The 18,486-nt window shown below is 40.4% G+C and overlaps 1 protein-coding gene across 1 annotated transcript; it reads left to right on the plus strand.

Annotated features, from left to right (window-relative positions):
• The first annotated feature begins 10,547 nt into the window (after positions 1 to 10,547).
• Positions 10,548 to 18,211, plus strand: LOC105453050 (muscle segmentation homeobox-like). The gene is made up of 3 exons (XM_011694722.1): positions 10,548 to 11,759; positions 15,574 to 15,755; positions 17,458 to 18,211. Exons 1-3 carry the CDS (start codon positions 10,901 to 10,903, stop codon positions 17,671 to 17,673), a joined length of 1,257 nt encoding a protein of 418 aa, XP_011693024.1. The 5' UTR covers positions 10,548 to 10,900; the 3' UTR covers positions 17,674 to 18,211.
• Positions 18,212 to 18,486: the final 275 nt, after the last annotated feature.

The raw sequence follows: 18,486 nt of genomic DNA on the forward strand, positions 1-18,486 counted from the left end.
TCTCTCTCTCTCTCTCTCTCTTTCTCACTTTCACGTTTCCTCTCTCTTCCTCAACGGGCAACGCCTCGCTCGTTTATTCGAGCATCACCTTCGTCCCGCGCGTTCGTCTCCGATCGCATAATTTTTTGTCATCGCGCGATCATTAAGATATCGGCGATTATGATGCTGTCACTTCGGTCCCGGTCCCGCGCATCAGTTAACCGCGCGCGGCAGTTTATATTGCCGAACTGATTCTCGCCACATAACGCGGCCTGACGAAGTCATAACGCTGTAAAATATCGAAACTTACTGTCGCGGGACAAGATAAACGACCGATAGCAACGACTCGCACTCACGGGGCTAACCCGACCGAGTGCTTCAATTTATATACACAATCAATTCGTGTCGCATTCTCGCACTCGTTTCCATAAACGATCTTGTTCTTGTAACTTAACTCTAAGGTTTAACGACTCATTTTGATTTATGACATTTACACTGCATAATCGCGCGATAACCAATATTAATCCGTTTATATGTATGAAACGAAATCTATATTCTGACAACTATAAAGAGCGTCTTCTATTCGTCCAAAGAGCGAAGATAAATAATATTATGTATATTATATTATTATAAAATTATTAATAAATAAAGTATCAAAAGAAGGGTCTAGTGAGCCTTGAACAGAATTAGTACTGTGATATAAAGTATATTTAACTTTTTTTGATACTTTGTTAATTTTTAATTATATGAGCCAGTTTGATACTTATTAATTATTAATAAATTTGTTTGCTCGCAAGGTTTACAAAATAAACTTAATTGCCACAAACATAAAGATCGCGGCAAATCATTTCGAGATGCAGTCGTGGAATTAGGGAAAGGAAACGGGGATAAAGAGACGAAGGAAAATAATCTCGCGCGGGCACGTTCGAGCTCGGCTGGTCGTCTATAATTAAGAGGGAAATAACGAGGGACTTGTCGAACACCAGTATAATCATTACGAATGCACGCGAAACACTGAAACACATGTTCCTTTCGAGCAACACTTCCTGTCGTTAAACGGCGGCGTAACTACTCGCGTATATGCGGGATGCTTTTGCCCGGCCCTACCATTGCCCAGCCCTTTCTTCACCTTTCTCGTTTCTGTCTACGACGAGGGAAAATTAGCGGAAGACGTGACGACTTTTAATTAACGTTTAAGCTTAATTGAGACATCTGGGACTGACAACGTTGTGAAAAATTTTGAGAGAAATAATTAGACAATTATCTTAAATTTCAGAAAAAGATGACACTCTTTGCTTTAATAAAAAATCAATTTCAAGCTGGTGCAAATTTTTATAACTTTGAGATCTTTGGCATTTATTTAGTTATTGGTTATAATTATTTTCAGGTTCATTTATTCATATGGAGATACGTGTCTGTTTTACAGCACTTATATTGTTATTAAAATTACATAGGATCGTATCTTGTATCAGACATTATATCCTATTTACAATTAGTGTGGAATTTTGTTCATTGCATCGCGAGTGCAGCGACGGAGAGGAACTTTGACAAAGAATAGCACGCGAGTGCCGGTGACGCGAAAAAAAAGGATGCTAACGAGACTACGAAGACACGCAGCGAACATTCATCTCGAAAACGTCTCGGCTAAACATAGTCGAGACGGGGACAAGCCGGAGGGGGAGGGATGCGTTTTACGAGCTGTATACGCGAGAATATCGATAGGAGAACAAGAGGCACTCTTTGAAGTCCTGGGAAAGGACGTGGGTTCTCACACGCGCGCGTGAATCCAACGGACGCGAATTCAGAATGCCTCCGCGAAATCGGGAAAGAGGTCCGTTATATGTTCATCGTGTTTCCTTCGCGAATGTCTTCTTATGCGCTAATTATCTCTTATCGCTGTAATTTGTGAGATGAGCGCGAATAAAAATTAAGAAAAATAATAACCATAAAATTAAGAAATAAAAACGTATTGTGACAAAATTACATTCAGCACGTATTTGTACAAATAACGTTAATTTGATCATTAGCGTTGGGTAATTGCTCAGCAAACGATTAATATGTATCACATCTGTCTCGTCGTATCCTTTTTTGCCTTCAACTCTTTCATCTCTCTGCGCTTTCTCCAGAGAAATTTGTACATTCTTTGTATCATATATGTATATGTAAGTGACTTGTACTTCTTTTCATTACTGTCAATCGTCTTTCTTGAAAATATAATATTGCATAAAATTATATTTTTTTAACAGTAAGTAAAATATTATTCGTACGTATGTGTGCGTGTGAGAGAGAAACTGTTAATAAAATTAAAATCAATTTATTCATGTTTTTTTATTTTTATCATTAACATTACTGTGATAGAGAGCAGTATTATTATCACTATTTTTAGTCTGCTGAAAATAATTTTCATGTTCGGCTTTTACTTCTGTTACTATAATATTTGCAATTATTGTTATTTTATGATACATTTCTGTAATGCGTTGCATAGAAAGAGTCAAAATAAAATTCCGTCCATTAACATTAATGGATTTAGAAATAATTTATGTCTCGGATTATGTTTCGGTCCTGTTACAAAGTTACTGCTTTGATAATAAAACTTGAGAAAAGAGACGAGGTAGAGATCGGTAATCTTCCGAAACATCAAAGCGATCCAACAGCAGGATAATTTTCTCGACATTTTATTACCACGGTTGTGCCTATAACGTTGTGCATCCAGCGAGATGCAAGGCACGCACGACTCAATCTAAACACGCGATAAATCCTCGGCACACTGCAGGATCTAAAAAGCGCCGAAAAGTGACGAAACCTTTTTACGCCGGGCGGAAGCGGCCGCTAAGTGGTGGCACGGCGAAGCGAAAACGCGCGATCCCATTAAAAACGGATGCGTGTGCGAGGCGCGCACTTGCTCCACAAGAGATATTAATGATTTCCCAAAGCTCTCAACTCGTGTGAAAACTCCGATGAGACTGTGATCCCTCGTTACGATGGTTCGAGGGGCGATCTCTCGCATCAGGCGTGACGTTCGAGAGGCGCTCCTTAAGGGCTATTACCGACAAGTGCGAATGGCTACTTATGAAGGCTGACTGTACTTATCTTTGACGGGCAAGAGAACTTCGGTTCGGTATGCTTTGTGAAACGCCGCGAATGTAACTGAACACGTGCCGCTACCGATTGGTATCCTCGATACCTTGCTGTCTGCTTTGGTATCAATCTTTCAGGGATCTCTTTTTAAATCGTAAGCAAAATGGTGAGTATTGCTTATTATTTCAATTAGATTTTTAATAAATTAAAATTAGATATAGGAGATAATCATATAGCAATCGAGCCGCTTGAATAAATGGGACAATAAGATTTTTTAATAGTACAATTAGTAATTGATTTTTGAAAAATAATATTAATACATTAATGCAAGTAATATCAATACATTAATACATTAATGCGGTAAATATTAATGCATATCGCATTGAAAACTGCTGTGCGTTACTTTATACCATTTCTTTTATACAATTATCTTACTCGGCAAAATGAAACAGTTGCCATCGCACCGTTAATTCCGCTTTTAAAGAAGAAATCGTTTCGAGGAACAGCGGGAGAGGAAGTTATCGTCGGCGCGGTGTTTTTAAGACCGGAAGCCCGCGAACGAAACAAATGGACTATCGAGGCACCGCAAAACCCGAAAGGCGGATAGAAAGAGGCGGGGAGGAGACCGGTTAAGGGCTAACAAGTATATAACCACCGATATACGGCGCCTCTCGTGACTCTCTAACTAGCCACGCATGGCGAGCACGTGTGGAGGTGTCGACTGCGCCAGAGGCGCAAAGACCCTTATCCTCGGCCGTGACCCTTCCCCGTCCTCCTACTTCCCCGTACCCCTCGCGACGCTCCATTTCACGCCGGACGAAATCGGAGCGAAAATATTTGGGCCCTACGTAATTGGCCGCGACAACGGGTGACTTGGAACCACGCGCGGCTATACATCGCTATACTCCCCCATTTTTAATCCGACCGATCAAATAAACTGATCGCTCGAAACAAGATTCATTTTTCCATTTTACAAGCTAACGCAAGAAACGCAAGTGTTATTGGAAATTATTATTCCATTTGCGATAATATTCTTTTCATTTTACAATTATCTTAGTCGACAGAGTAACTATTGTGTCACATTAATTTTTCTTTATGAGAAACATCGGAAAATTGATATTAAATTTAATGAAGTAAATTTTTCTCCTCTAACTTCTGTAACAAGAATAAATATAATTTATTCAAAAGGAAAGAGAAAATTGCTAAACAAAATTGATTTAATCATTTCAGAATAATCTTATTGTTAGCTAATATAATATTTTTTTAAGCAAAACTAGCTGTCATTTAATGGTAAAATATCTATAAGACAAAAAGTATTATTCTAATGTGCTAATTTAAATTCAGATGGAATAACAGATGCTGGCTAATAACTGTTGCGGCTCAGTCAACGAATATAATAATTTGATATTTTTAAACGTATCAAAATCTCTGGTAGCGAAATAGCAGCCTGCCGCGAACCGATCTCACTTTGAAAGTCGCAGCGTCTTAAGGCAGTTACTCGGGGATTTCGCGAAAGTCTTTGAAGTTCCGGCACGGGGCCGGTAGCGGTTTTCCTCGGGTGTATTCTAATTTTACGAGTCGGCGGCGATGAAATTGGCCGGTCCGACAGCGCGATAGCGAACGCGCCGTTGGTCAACTGTCAAACCGACGGAGGATGAACCGCCGTGCGTAAACCGCTTAGAGAGTAGGGTGGATAAAATGAAATTTAATTAACTGAAACAACGCGAAATTATCGGACATTACGCGCTATCCGTTCGACGCGCTTCGTTTACCGCTACTCACGTTCGCACGTGGTATAAATCTGCCCGCTGTACATCGGTGTAAATAAACAATTATTTTTATACATTTCCCTCCGATCGAAAGGAGTCGATCTGTAGAAATAATCGTAGTGAAAAAATAGGTAAGGCTAATTGATATTTAAGACTAAATTCATAAGTTTTAAGAAAACTCGATTTTCTCTCGATGGTTAAATTCTTAAATTCTATAAATTAGAATATATCACACACTTTTGTAATATTAATTTTCGTAATATTATGTAAAATTATCTTTGTGCAACAACAAAGTAATTCGATCTAATTGCATTGGATCTTGTATTTTAATAAAAAAAGACATAATTAAATTAAAAATATATTCAATCTTTTGTAATATTTTCGTAAATCGCGTATCGCTAATTGCAAGTAATTTCAGTCAACGGTCAAATAGCACGTAAATCTTAAATCCCGTATATTCCTTTCGCAATCATTAATGTCACGTAACGTACATCTACGCGATATAGCAGGAATGGAGGGCAGAGAGAGAGAGAGAGAGAACGAGTGGAGTACGTTAACAGGAGGGAGAGTTGTTCGGCGAACAAGAGATGCATCGCGGAGGGAAAGAGCGGGAGAAAGAGACAGAGGAAGCACGGAATGGGGAGGTCGCGAGGGAGGAGGGAGATCGGAGGGAGGATTGGATGGGACGTGCAGGTTCGCCAATATACAAAGGGGAGCTCGGAGATTACGATCTTCCATTCGTTCGCTCGTTCCAATTATTTTGTCCAATTAAAATATCGATTTTCTCCCCCATCGCCGCGACTCTCGCGAGTTTGCCTTTTGCAGTGTCGCTCACTCCCCCCCCCCTCCCCCTTCCGCCCTTTCCTCCCTAGGCCACCCTCCATACGGTAACATCGACCGTGCCCAACCCCGTGATTCTTCCCCTTCTCACCCTCGCCTGTCCCGTTATACAGCCACCGCTTTCTCTCCATCGCTCTTTCTTTCCGTCTCTCTTCCTCCGTTACTTCCTCTCTTTTTCGTTCTCTCGCTCCCTCATCTCTTTCAGTCTACCTCTCTCTCTCTCTCTTTTTCTCTTTCTCTCCTTTTTCTCTCTTTGTCTCCACCTACGCTATTCCGGCTTCAATATTCAATTATTGGCTACGCGAGCGCTCGTGGACCACTCGCAAAAAGCGGGAAACGAAGTCGCTTACGGTTTCTGAGTGCACACAAACGGGCGCGTGTTTCACTGCCCTCCTACGGCCGCCGTCTGACTGTGCGACCAGGAGGAGGGAAATGGAGGGACAGAGAGAGAATAGGAAAGGGTGAGTCAGGTGGGAGGGTGAGACGGCGTGCTTCCTGGCAGAAATCTGAAACAAACGAGCAGCGTTCCGTCCGCCGTGGCTTTCCGTGCAAATGCGATCGTGCGCCGGGGTTCGCGGAATGGGCATGATACACGCTGTGACACGCAATGCTTCAAAGAGCCCAATCGAGTCGAAGGTACTTAAATTGAAACGCGACAAGCGCGGAATGCACGCCCGCGAGCAACGAACTCGCGAGATTACGAGATGGAATCTCTTTCTTTCTTTTTTACTAAAAAGTCTGTAATATAATTCTTATACTTATAAAATCGACAATAGACGAGAATGACTTGTAACATGCATTTATCAAATAATATTTTTTGTGTATCAATAATCGCGTATAATATTTTTATATTGAAATAATTATGTATTACAATTTCGCGAAGATACAAATAATAGAACATCTATTCAATAAATTAAAAATAAAAATATTTTTTTATAATTAAACACCTTTTGCAATTCGAATTTTACAAGAAAATATCTAAATACAAATTTTCTGAACAAGAGAATCTTGTTGATTACACGAACATTATCATTTAAAATATATATGTATAAAGTCAAATAATTTTATCATTCATCAGTAATCTCATTAATAAATTCCCAAACGTAAGATAGGTACTATTTACATTCCACCGAGTTTCTTAAATCCACATATCTCATGGCTAAAATGTTTTTCTGACTCACTTGATATTCATCATCGTAATATAAGTGGCGCATCAACTGTAAAAAACGCAAGAGCACGCTCCCATGACCAGATTCTTTTTTTTCCCATCCGAAGAGAAATTAACCCTCTAAACGGCTATTAGAGCCGAGCGGTGAGCGTCCGCGTTTTCTCTGAGAATAGACGATCTAATTCTGTGGACGAGAGGAAGCGAGGAACGAGCTGATGGAGCGGGGCGAAGCGAGAAAGACGGACCACCGTGATTGCAATTTTAACGCCAATTTGACTTGAATCTTCTCTGTCCGAAAGAAATACTGTTTTCATGCTCAATATAGCGGCTCACTAATAATTAACAGCCAACTCGTGGCACTTTGCACATACAGGGTGTCTCGATGCGCAGACAAATATATAATTCATAGCGCGGGAGATTTTAAGTTATTCGTAATTTTAAACACTATATTAAGATGCATAAAGTCAAATTAATCATAGTATAGTATTTATATGCATTATGTTTATATTATCTAAATTTATAATAAAATTATAAATAATACTACGTTTAGTTTTATATAAAACTCTATCCTGATTTGTGGATTTACTATAAATATTAATAAATATAAGATATCTATAAATCAATTACTGTATTATTATTAAATTATTATATAGAGATTATATATATATTTATAAAAAATAGCATAAGCCTGTATAATCATAAATTATATTAAATTGGAAATAAATAAATCTTGTTTACTCTATGATGAGTTTCCTTGCTCTAAGAATTATTTTACTTTAAAAATGTTAAATTAGATGAACCCGCATCAATGAAGATTTCAACACACACTTTCAATATTATACTAATCAAATTTTATGAGAAAATTACAGGGAGAGATTATATAATACGATTTTATAATATCATACGTAGAAGTTTTGCAAACGGCGAACATTCAAGTGAAATTCTGCGATACACCGAGTACGTGCACCGAATAGGTCTTACGGCGCTAGCGGGTGGTCCTCATTATGTCGGGTTCCCCACTGCTTACCCCGTCCTATCTATTTAACGTATCGTTTGCCTTGGTAACCATCCAAATTAGCTCATCCTTCTCTATCCCGCACCAATGGCATCGCTCGATCTCGCTCGTGTCCTCCTTAATTATTGGGAAGACGATGTTTAATAACGACGATCCTACCGTCACGGTGTGCCCTAATCGAAAACACTCGTTTCCTGCGAAAGTTTACGTCGTAATGGCGAACAACACCATAGATGATTTATTTAGAATATTATCAGAATGTGATTACACATTTTTCAATTATTACTATTTCTTGCATAAATATACTTTCTAAGAAGATTGAAGATAAGGTCGATGTAATTTTGATTCGTTTAATTATACCTTAATATGAAAAATTCTGTGCAAAAATTTGCGCGGAAGTGTATTACAATTTTTGCAAATTTAAATATCTTGGTGAATACTTTGCGATAAATTTTCAAAAAGTCAGTCCAGGAGGACGAAGTTACGACCTCGCCAATCGGACACGCAAATTTATCTTGGGAGGAAAACGGGATAGATATGCTCACGGAAGCGAATTTAAAAGTCAATGGCCTGTAAACATTAATGCCTCGAGTAACGAAAGATAGCGAAATGCTTTGTTACGCGAGTTTATGAGCCTCTTTATTGCCATCGTGATTTCTTCCCGATTGCCGAGCGTGCAGCTAGCGTAATATCGCGCTGTTGTAAGTCTACCGATTTAGGTGCGGGAGAAGTTAACCGGCGGCGAATCGTCTTATGTATCTCCGCTTCGTTACGTATATATAACACGAGTCCGAGATAATATCGACGGACGAATAACAATTTCTTAGAAAGGCAAGTTGCACGGAAAGACCGACTCAACAATGCATATCTATAATATATTTCGGCTCTAGTTCGGCATCATTAAGTGAAAAGCGAAGCGATCCTATACACTAATTGATCCCCGAGAGACAATCGGGCGTCTGTTTTAGATCGAAAGTCTTCCAAATTTTTATTCGCGATTAATAATTTCGTCTGTTCACCTGGGTCTTTATTAAGCTGATGAACAAACAGACGCGCATTGTTGTCGCGATATTTTGTGTCTAGTGAAGATATGAATAATGTAACGATATAAACTTGTTCGCGTTGCACTGCGGTGCAGCGCGATACGTTTTTGGAATTCGGCATCGATTCCGATAAAGCGGCGAAAATAGACGCCGCGCGGATTTCCGCGCGATGAAATTTACGGCGCCAGCCAATTCCGCGAAAATGGAAGAACGTCCGCGAGGTTTTATTTGGCGGGTACGAATGCGCGGGTGCTTTATCGGCACCCCTATCGGGACTCATTTGTTTTTGCTTATCGCGAAGTTACGTGACGGAGCCACCGTAAATATGACGGACGGGTGCGCGACGATGGAATCTCAGCCGCGCCGTCAGAACAAACGAGCGCCACGGACGAACCCCAAAAATCTCTCCGACACGCGGCGACGCGGAGCGACGCCGACGGCTCGATTTAGGGGCTGAACGTCGAGAGGGAAGTCTCGAGACTGAGAGGGGTTGACGTTCGACTGCGAATCGATATGCCTACCTACCTACCTACATGCGCGAGCAAACTGTACTGGACCAGGAAGACATGGCCGAAATTTTGGAATTTTCACATTTTCGCGTCTCGCATATTCGTTACGATCATGATTTAATACTTACGACTATGATTTCACGCGTTATGTCTTGCATTATTATTGTTATTAATGAATCGTAATTAATCTAGTATAATAATTATGGTTTAATTTTGGAAAGCTGCAATTGGTCATATCAAAATTATTTGAGATATAATAGAATGACGTGCAGAATAAATTGCTTATTAATTCAATAAGAAATGGTACTGTGAAATTTCATAATGTATTAATTTTTAAAGACAAATTCTTGTGCTGAATTTAAAATTAAATTCAATTTTGCTTTAAATCCAATCTGTTGACTAAAAATGAATCGCAAAACAATCTTGTTATTTACGTCTCTTCTTATAATTAAATTAAAAGCAATGCTATGTTTTTAACATGTTATCTTCGTAATTAAATCCCTCAATTTTTAAGGTTAAGAAACAGATAAGGCTAATCGAAGCATTTATCAAAAATACAGTGCGAGAAAAGAACTCAAAGTTCTTTTGAACGTTTTCACTTTGTTCTCACAACGACATTTTATACTAATCCAAACATGATCTCTCCGTTTTATCGGTGCCGTTTAATGCAACGACAATTGAAAACTATCTCATCCGCGTTCTTAATTTTTTTTTCAATCTTAATCACCCCGCCTAATTGCTCAATTGCGCTCATTACCGTCTCCGACGTAGTAAAGCGAGTGGCGATTAAATCTTTCCCTCGTCGCCCCGTCCCCTTCCCTTCGCCGTTCCCGCTCCCGCTCCCGTGACGGCACGTCGCATTTGCACGAGAGAAACTTATCCCTCGGTACAAAAATCGCTGTATAGATAATTCCGCCTGCTCCTGGGTCCCAGCCACGGGGCGGAGCGTCGCGAGGAATGCCCCCGTTAGTAGTTGCCAGCCTCGCCCCGTTCTGATCCTCTCCTTCTCGCTCTATCGTATACGGATTCCCCACTTCCAGGGACCTCTCTTCCGCCGACGAGCGGCACGACCCCACCACGAGCGTTTAGCCGAAGGCAAAACGAAAAATCAGGGCGGTGCTGGCTGAGCGGTCAAACTCAGTCCACACGGAGAGCTCGGCTTGGCTGGAGGCTATCCAGAGCTGCTGGTCAGCGGATCATTGATCCACGAGCTGTCAAACTTTGAACAACTGTATCCCTGGTGTGATCGATGTGCCTCACACGCGTCCCTCTCCGGAGCTGATCGTTTTCGTTTCGGGAGCGAACTTCGGATTTCGAATTCGTGAAAGACCATGCACGAGTCAGTGAAGAGTCATTCGTGAAGCAGTGAACTACGTCGAGTCCGTCGCGGAATGAGCGGATAGCTCTTGTTGAGACTAGAGATATCAGAGCATTAATTAGTTATTGCGGATCCAAGCAAGTGCTAATCGACACAGAACGTAACCGATCGACGTCCAAGAATGACAGTAATAAGGATGACCTCGCCGGTGACGCCTGCATCGACCAGTCCGGATTCGCCAGACGAGGCTCAGGCAAGTCCCAAACCGGCTCATCGATTGAGCTTCTCCGTCGCGGCCCTGCTGGCCGACACCAGAAAGACGTCGGAGTCCTCGAGGAGGCAGGACGCGATCTTAACGTCACCCAGATCGTCGCCGATCGTCTCGTACGCGCCGATCCGACAGGAGCCTCGTATGCTGAAGCATCCGTGTGACTTCAGAACGTCAAGATACACCTTATCGTCGCCCAATCATAATCAAGATGTCAGATTGATTCATTGCATCTCTCCTCATAATAGTTCGGAGCCAAGAACGCCACCGAGATATCCCGAAGCGATCGACTACGCCTGCAATATCGAGTCACCCGGCAGAAGATCGACCTCCGGTAGCGTGGACTACCGCATGCATCCATCCGTCGACATGAGTACCACGCCGGAACCCGCGGTAGGCTGTTCCTCGTCTCCGAAGATCATCGGCAGTCACCAGGACGCCGGCTCGCAATCACCGAGAAGCAGCTCTCACGACGAGGCGCGCTCGAGATGTTCGGAAACGGACGACATCGAAGAGGACGACGAGAGCAGACTGGTTGACGTGGAGGATCTTCAGCATCATCCGTCCAGCCCAACTCCCGTTAGGCCGACACCGGCCTACCTCGGCGGTTTCGCCACCATCGGCGGTATCCCGGAGATCTCGCCTAGTCTTCACCCTGCAGTCTGGGGCGGCGGACATCAAAATGCAGCTGCAGCCGCTGCGGCCGCCGCAGCGGCCGCGGCCACGGCCACATTCTTCCCTTCTCACTTCTCTCATCATGCTCCTCTAAACGGTAAGTGTCAATTTTTATTTTTTTAACAATCTATATGTATTTTTGAAATATTGTTTCCGTTTAAAATATTAACGTCGAAATGATTAATTCGACGTTTTCGTTTCTAAACGTTTTACTCTCTATACTGGTGATGCTAAAGCGAGAAAGATATCACATTTACATTTGAGAGAGAAATCTCATTTTCTTTTATGTTCCGAATAATAAGTTTTCCTATGTAGCCATTAATCGTTTCATTAAGTCATTAATCATTTGATCGTTCTAACGTTATAATTTCAAAACAGTTGAGCTATTTGGCCGTGCAACGACAACTGTGTTTGCGATTGTCTTTGAGCTTTGGCGGAGTGCCAATCGCCCTTGTGTTTCTCGGCAGATTCTTTTCATGGTTCATTGCGGCTAAAGCGATTACGCGGTTACAGACGCGGTTTACGGATGGCAATTTCTCGCTGCTATATAGAATCCAGACAACTTTACTCCTTATCGATACGTAATATTGAACGTGATGATATTCTGAAAACATAAGCTTTGTAGAAGGCTATCTCGTGGTAACAATCACGCAAGTGTACTCTCTCTGTTTACGGTTTTACAACTCAATAATTCCACACATTCAGTATATAATAATTTAATAATTTTTCTATAAGCTTTTAATCGTCTCTAATTCTCTAACATAAATAATTAGCACCAATCGACGTGTAACGTATTCTTTAGCTACTTGACACGATGTCAAATAAATGATTACCTTCAGCACTAATTAGTTAAACGATTTACGATTTACAAAAGACGATTGTTAAAGAGGCAATCTGCGACGTCATTTTGCCACGTCAAGAAACCAACTAGAGACGCAGGATTGAACTTAACTACATTTTGCTCGTGGATTTTTTGACGAAACAATGGGTGATTATCGCAGAAAGGTGTCCCAAGACAAATCGCACAATCGACGAACAAAAATTGATTTACGAACGGCCGCAGCTGAACTCTTCGACCACAGCTGAACGATAGCCTACCGTCGCTCGGCCGGGCCAAACAATTCTCACGTATTCTCACATGATAAATGATTCAACTGTTATAAAAGAATTTTCTCGTGATTCATGGATAAAATATTTATATCTGATATTATTACACAATCAAATCTATCTCGATGCTGATCTATCTTTTCAAACATTTCATTATTTTTACTACCAAATCTAATTAACTTGTTTGTCTCTATATGTTGTTTATTCTGAATGTATGTATCTTTTTATATATACATATATTTCTTTTTAATGTAAAACTTATTTTATAATTAATTTTTAATATCAAAATTGTGTGAGGATTCTCTTTCTTATCAAGTTTTTGTAAATCCTTCGATTATCGTAGATTAATTTATATAACAATGTATAATAGTTCGTATAACAAATGTAGTTATCTAAAAAGCATTCACAAATTAAAAAATCTAAATATGTAATTAAAAATATTTTTAGTTAAATTAATATTTACATGTATTCTAGAAATATTAACACGATTAAAATAAAATTTAGTCTGAGAATAAAAATAGCTTGTGTCTACTGTAAATATAAGACAATCTTAAATAAGATCTCATGTGAAATATACGATACGGGCAAAATGCCATAATTCTGAAATATGAACTCTCGTAGAAGGTATTTTCACAGATCGGCGCACCCCTTCAAAGTTTTACCACCGCTTTTTCATCGTGATTATCTTAAATAAGTGAGATTCTGTACCGTAAAAAAAAATTTATTGACAGTATAAGTGTATAGACAGTTTCATCTTTAAATTGATCAGACAACTTGTATGTAAATAATATACAATTCTTCTGAAAATACTATTTTCTAATATTTGAGTGTTGTAAAGAAAAAATATATGATATTTTTATTAAAGTTGATGCAGAAATTTAAAAAATATTATGTTTCAAATATAACGAGATATCTTAAACGTACAAATTTATTAAAATATGTTTTAGAGACTTGAGAAGTTTCTTAAAATCATTCTCTCTTATTTCTTTTATCTTATACGGCTAAATAAATTAGAATAGATCACAAATTTTTAAAATAAAGATACGATTTCTGATATAATAATATATAACAGCAGATCAACGGTTTCCATGCCATTATTCACTCCGTTCGTAAATATCTGAGAATATGAAATATTTTTTTAAACGGCACCATCGGTACACGAGAACGCAGTGAGGAAATCGAGTACGATTATATCGAGACCGTTAATCCTTTCGATCATTATGCAATGCAATAAAAGACACCGAACCATTCACGATTCTCCCTTTCCAGTTTGCACTACGTCCGATGATCGTTGCATTCGTGGAACACGCCTTATCTCGGCGGAATCAGCTAATTATTTCGAATGCACATTCTCGATCGGTAGTCCCCCCTCCCTTCCCCGCCCCGGATTGAAATCGGTCTCCGCGTTTTTGGTGGCCCCGCGACGCGGAGAGATCACCGGATGCTGAGACTAATTGGAACCCTTAGCGAGCGGTGAGGAACGTATACAAAGGACAATTTCGAAGTAGGATCGAGCATGGGGCATACTATCCGTGTTATAAGTCGAGGCTAATGCGTAGAAAGTCTTGGGACGACGACAGGGAGGAACGAGGAGGATAAGGCGAGGCGAGGTGAGCGAAGGGCGGTTCCGACGACGAATTTGAAATTCAGAAACGGCAACTGCCAAGACGACGACGACGTGGCCTTTTGTCTCGTCGTGATCTCGCTGCCTCGGTACAGAAGCTGTTCACCTCCGCTCTACAAATCTGTCAATTGTCTCGAGACAAATCTCGAGGAATATAACCGATATATTCCGATACCGGACTCCCTGTTATTCCTTTCTGTTCTGCTCGTAGCAGCTCGACGCGTCCTCGATTATCTGAACGTGGCGTGGAGGCATAGACAATGTTCTCTGGATATTGAGCTTTCGGATGCTTAAAATATATGTTGAATATATATGTATATTCGAATAATAATTATTGTCTCCAACTACGTATTGTAGGATTTAAAACAAATGATTGTTTTAGATTTTATGGAAAATTGAAAAATATTATAAATCATTCAAGAGATGCAAAATTTTTCTTGCATCTTTCGCATTAAGTCTTTAATAAATTTTTTGTGAAAATAATTGAAGAGTTTTTTTTATCTGCAGCATCTAAATTCTTGTAATCAAACTTAAGAATTCGGGGTTTCTTTTCGTTTAATAAGACGTTGATATAAATGTAACAAATTCATACCTATTAATAAAATCCGGATTTATCTAAAGAAATTATAGTATGCTCCTGTTGAACACACAAGCTTGTTATGACCATAGCTAACAAAATAACGCAACATTAACCATCGTCGAGCCGTGCAATTAACCGTTGCCGCGGCCGCGTCTTTTTCTAAGCACAGCGAGCGAAGAATACCAAGCTCACACCAACGACGTCTTCCTTCGCGCGAGCAGGCGTTACGATCTGCACTCTTATGCGAGCGGTAGCCGCGGCCCGGCCGTGTAGAAACAATTCGCGGCCGGAATTTTGCGGTCGGGCGGCAAAAAAGTAATGAGGCCAGTTTGCGGCGCCGTTCCGACGGAAAAATTATGAATTGCACCCTAAAAAGACGCGTTTGCCCTCGCCGGGGCTATTCCGTCGGTTCGAGGCCGACAAAAACGGGACATTGCGGTCTCCGGGCCCTTTCCTCCGTTGGCCTACCTATCCCGCGGTACACCTTCGCGAGAGGGACTATCTGTCCGTCAGTTTGTTCCTATGAAGCATAATGCTCGTCGCTGTTCCCGGTGCGCAACATGCACTTCGACTGAAAGCAATGTTCCTTTTTTTTTTCAGAGAACGGCGAGCCGGCTAAGCTCAAGTGCAACCTGAGGAAGCACAAGCCGAACCGAAAGCCCAGAACGCCCTTCACGACCCAGCAGTTGCTGGCCCTCGAGAAGAAGTTCAGAGAGAGACAGTACTTGAGCGTCGCCGAGAGGGCAGAGTTCTCGTCGTCGTTGCACCTCACGGAGACGCAGGTAAAAACTTATTATCAATGCTTCGTGTATGACTTAACGAAAATGTTAAACCTGATATTGATATCAAATTGTCTTTCAACTTAATAGGCAGTAACATTCGCTGCATCATGCGGTATAATTTTCTTAGCTAATAGATATAAATATAATCATAAATATTTGCTATAATAAAACATGCACAAACCATGACTAATTCTCTTTTAAAATTGAAAGTCAATTTCTCTTATCGTTTTATCAGACATCAACATGATTTCGCAAATGCTTGGCGAATAAGCTATCAACTCGTTGAACTTTTGCTGACATTTATTCTATGCCTTATTAAACATAAATTACGTTCATCATAGATTATTACATAGTTTATTATAAATTATTATGATAATTTATAAAGACAGTTTATTAAAGGAAAATCGAATCGCGTTTCATTGAGAATTATAATTTCTCGTTCGTTATGCAATCAAATTAGCACATTAGGTATCCGGCCCGCTGTGAGGATCGTAATTTCTTCGAGATGCGGCGCGCGGCGTCTCCGCTAGAGTCTCAAACTGGCACTGGCGTAAATGCACACTCCACATCTTTCGCCACTTTTATTTCCTCGGTGCCGGGTGCCATTCACGAGTCAAAACAGTCTCCGTGCGCGTCTCTCAGGGCTTAGTTATGGTTAACCGTACGGCGCTGCCAGATGCGCGGTAATTAGCGCGCGTAAATGCACGCTACACCCGAGACGGGCGATACAAGGGAAAGAGGACGGTAATTTTATTAATAGACTACAAATTGCCTGAAACGCGTTTCGCGATAGCACGCGATGACCGGCCAATTATCTCCGGCTGAGATCCCGATTCTCTGGCAGCGATTTCCGAAACGCATTACGCGTGCCTTCGCGCGTACATGAACACGGCGAGCGCGAATCGCGCGCGAGCTCATTTCCGCGCGCAGGCTGCCGCTGCCGCTCCGAAACGATCCGACAACAACTACGCCGATTATTCCGATTAAGATAGACGTCGATAAAATTGCACCGAGGGGTAACGGTTTGTTTATAGCCGCAGATGCGCCGACGCGATACCGCGGATTATTTATCAGTTCCTCTCCTCGACTTTATCGCGATGTCATCAAGACGCCGTTTGCCAAAATTATATCTCGAAAGTGACATTTAAAATCGAACTTAATGTGCTCTGTCTTCCAGTTTATTTTAAAGATTTTAAAGGCGATGCCAAACGCTCAGGCTGCGAATTCCAACGGTCGAACAAACTTACACAAAATTATACGATGCCGTAAAACTGAGGCAATTTATTTCTATTGCACTCTAAACTAGTGCCGGGCAAATTTTCTGTTGATATATGTATCTAGTCAATATTAACAAAGATATCATCAGACATTACTGCTGGTATTCTGTGATAAGCTTTTCGGCCTGTATTAATTTCAGATTTAAAAATAAATTATATTCTATATGTTTAAAATAATTTTGTGTATTTAGTTACTTTTCTATGTTTGTTTTTTCTACATTAAATATAATGTCACTCGTCGATAATGCGTACGAATTGGAAGCTACATATATCTCAATGTCGTTTCATATCTCGAATAAATAATTATTAAATCATACCCAGAATATTTGCAGACGCCAGTAACCATATTCCGTATTAATCATCGTGTCGGAAATCATCACCTTATAAATACGCCGTTGTAAAGTCAAATTGATTTATTGTTGTAGGTGAAGATCTGGTTTCAAAACCGACGTGCCAAGGCGAAGCGTTTGCAAGAAGCGGAAATCGAGAAGCTGCGAATGTCGGCCGTGAGACAGCACCACACGGCGCTCTACGGCTCGCACCCGGGGATCTTGACTCACGCGGGACTTTATCCCGTAGGAATGCTATCTCATCCCGGATTGACTCACCACGCAATCGCTCAGCATCCCGCGAGGGAATGAGAGCAATAATGTTCGATACTGGTTCGAAACCGGTTGAAAGGATCTGTCATCGAATCTCACGTCCCGAGGAATGATTTCGACTGCGCGAAAAGGACAGACTTTTTAAAAATTACGCGATTACGTTGACAAATGATCTCGAGAAGAGGAGGGGAGCAGGGAGAGAGAGAGAGAGAGAGAAAAGAGAGAGAAAAATCTCGTCATCGGTTTTATACTTTCCAGTATTAGTTTAATAAAGAAGTGAAGACTCATGAGTCTGTGAAAAAATTCGTCTGTGCCAATGTCGCCTGTCCTGAAAAGACTGGAAATTATTGTAAATAGAATTGTAAATATTACTCATGTACCACGCGTTAATTACTTTGTACATAAATACCTAGTGACTTATTCGAGAAATGGGGTTACATTTGCATCGTCGAATGCAAATAATAAAACGAATGAATCTTTATAGTTTGGAGAAAATTCTTTTTCCAATTTTGTATAAATGTAAAGCAAACATAACGACGATCAGGAGAATTTATTTAATAAATTGTATTATTGTAAACACCACAATTTATTCCCCTAAAATCCTTTCTTTCGCCTCAATGAAGAAAGTCTCGGTCAGAGTCAATGCAAAAATGAATGCAAAAATTAAATTACGAATTAATATGTTATATAATGTGCTTTTTTCTTACGGGAAAATGAATGAAATTTCAGCATTATTCGTTTAAAAATAAAATATTTCAATAATTTTGAAATTTTTTTTTTAATAATGAAAACTTATTAAAAGTTTGATGTTTCAATTATGTTATATTACATAATTAACAAAAATTTTTATTT

This window comes from Wasmannia auropunctata, unplaced genomic scaffold, assembly GCF_000956235.1.
Source record: "Wasmannia auropunctata unplaced genomic scaffold, wasmannia.A_1.0 LD336022.1, whole genome shotgun sequence".
In the NCBI taxonomy this organism is placed as follows: domain Eukaryota; kingdom Metazoa; phylum Arthropoda; class Insecta; order Hymenoptera; family Formicidae; genus Wasmannia; species Wasmannia auropunctata.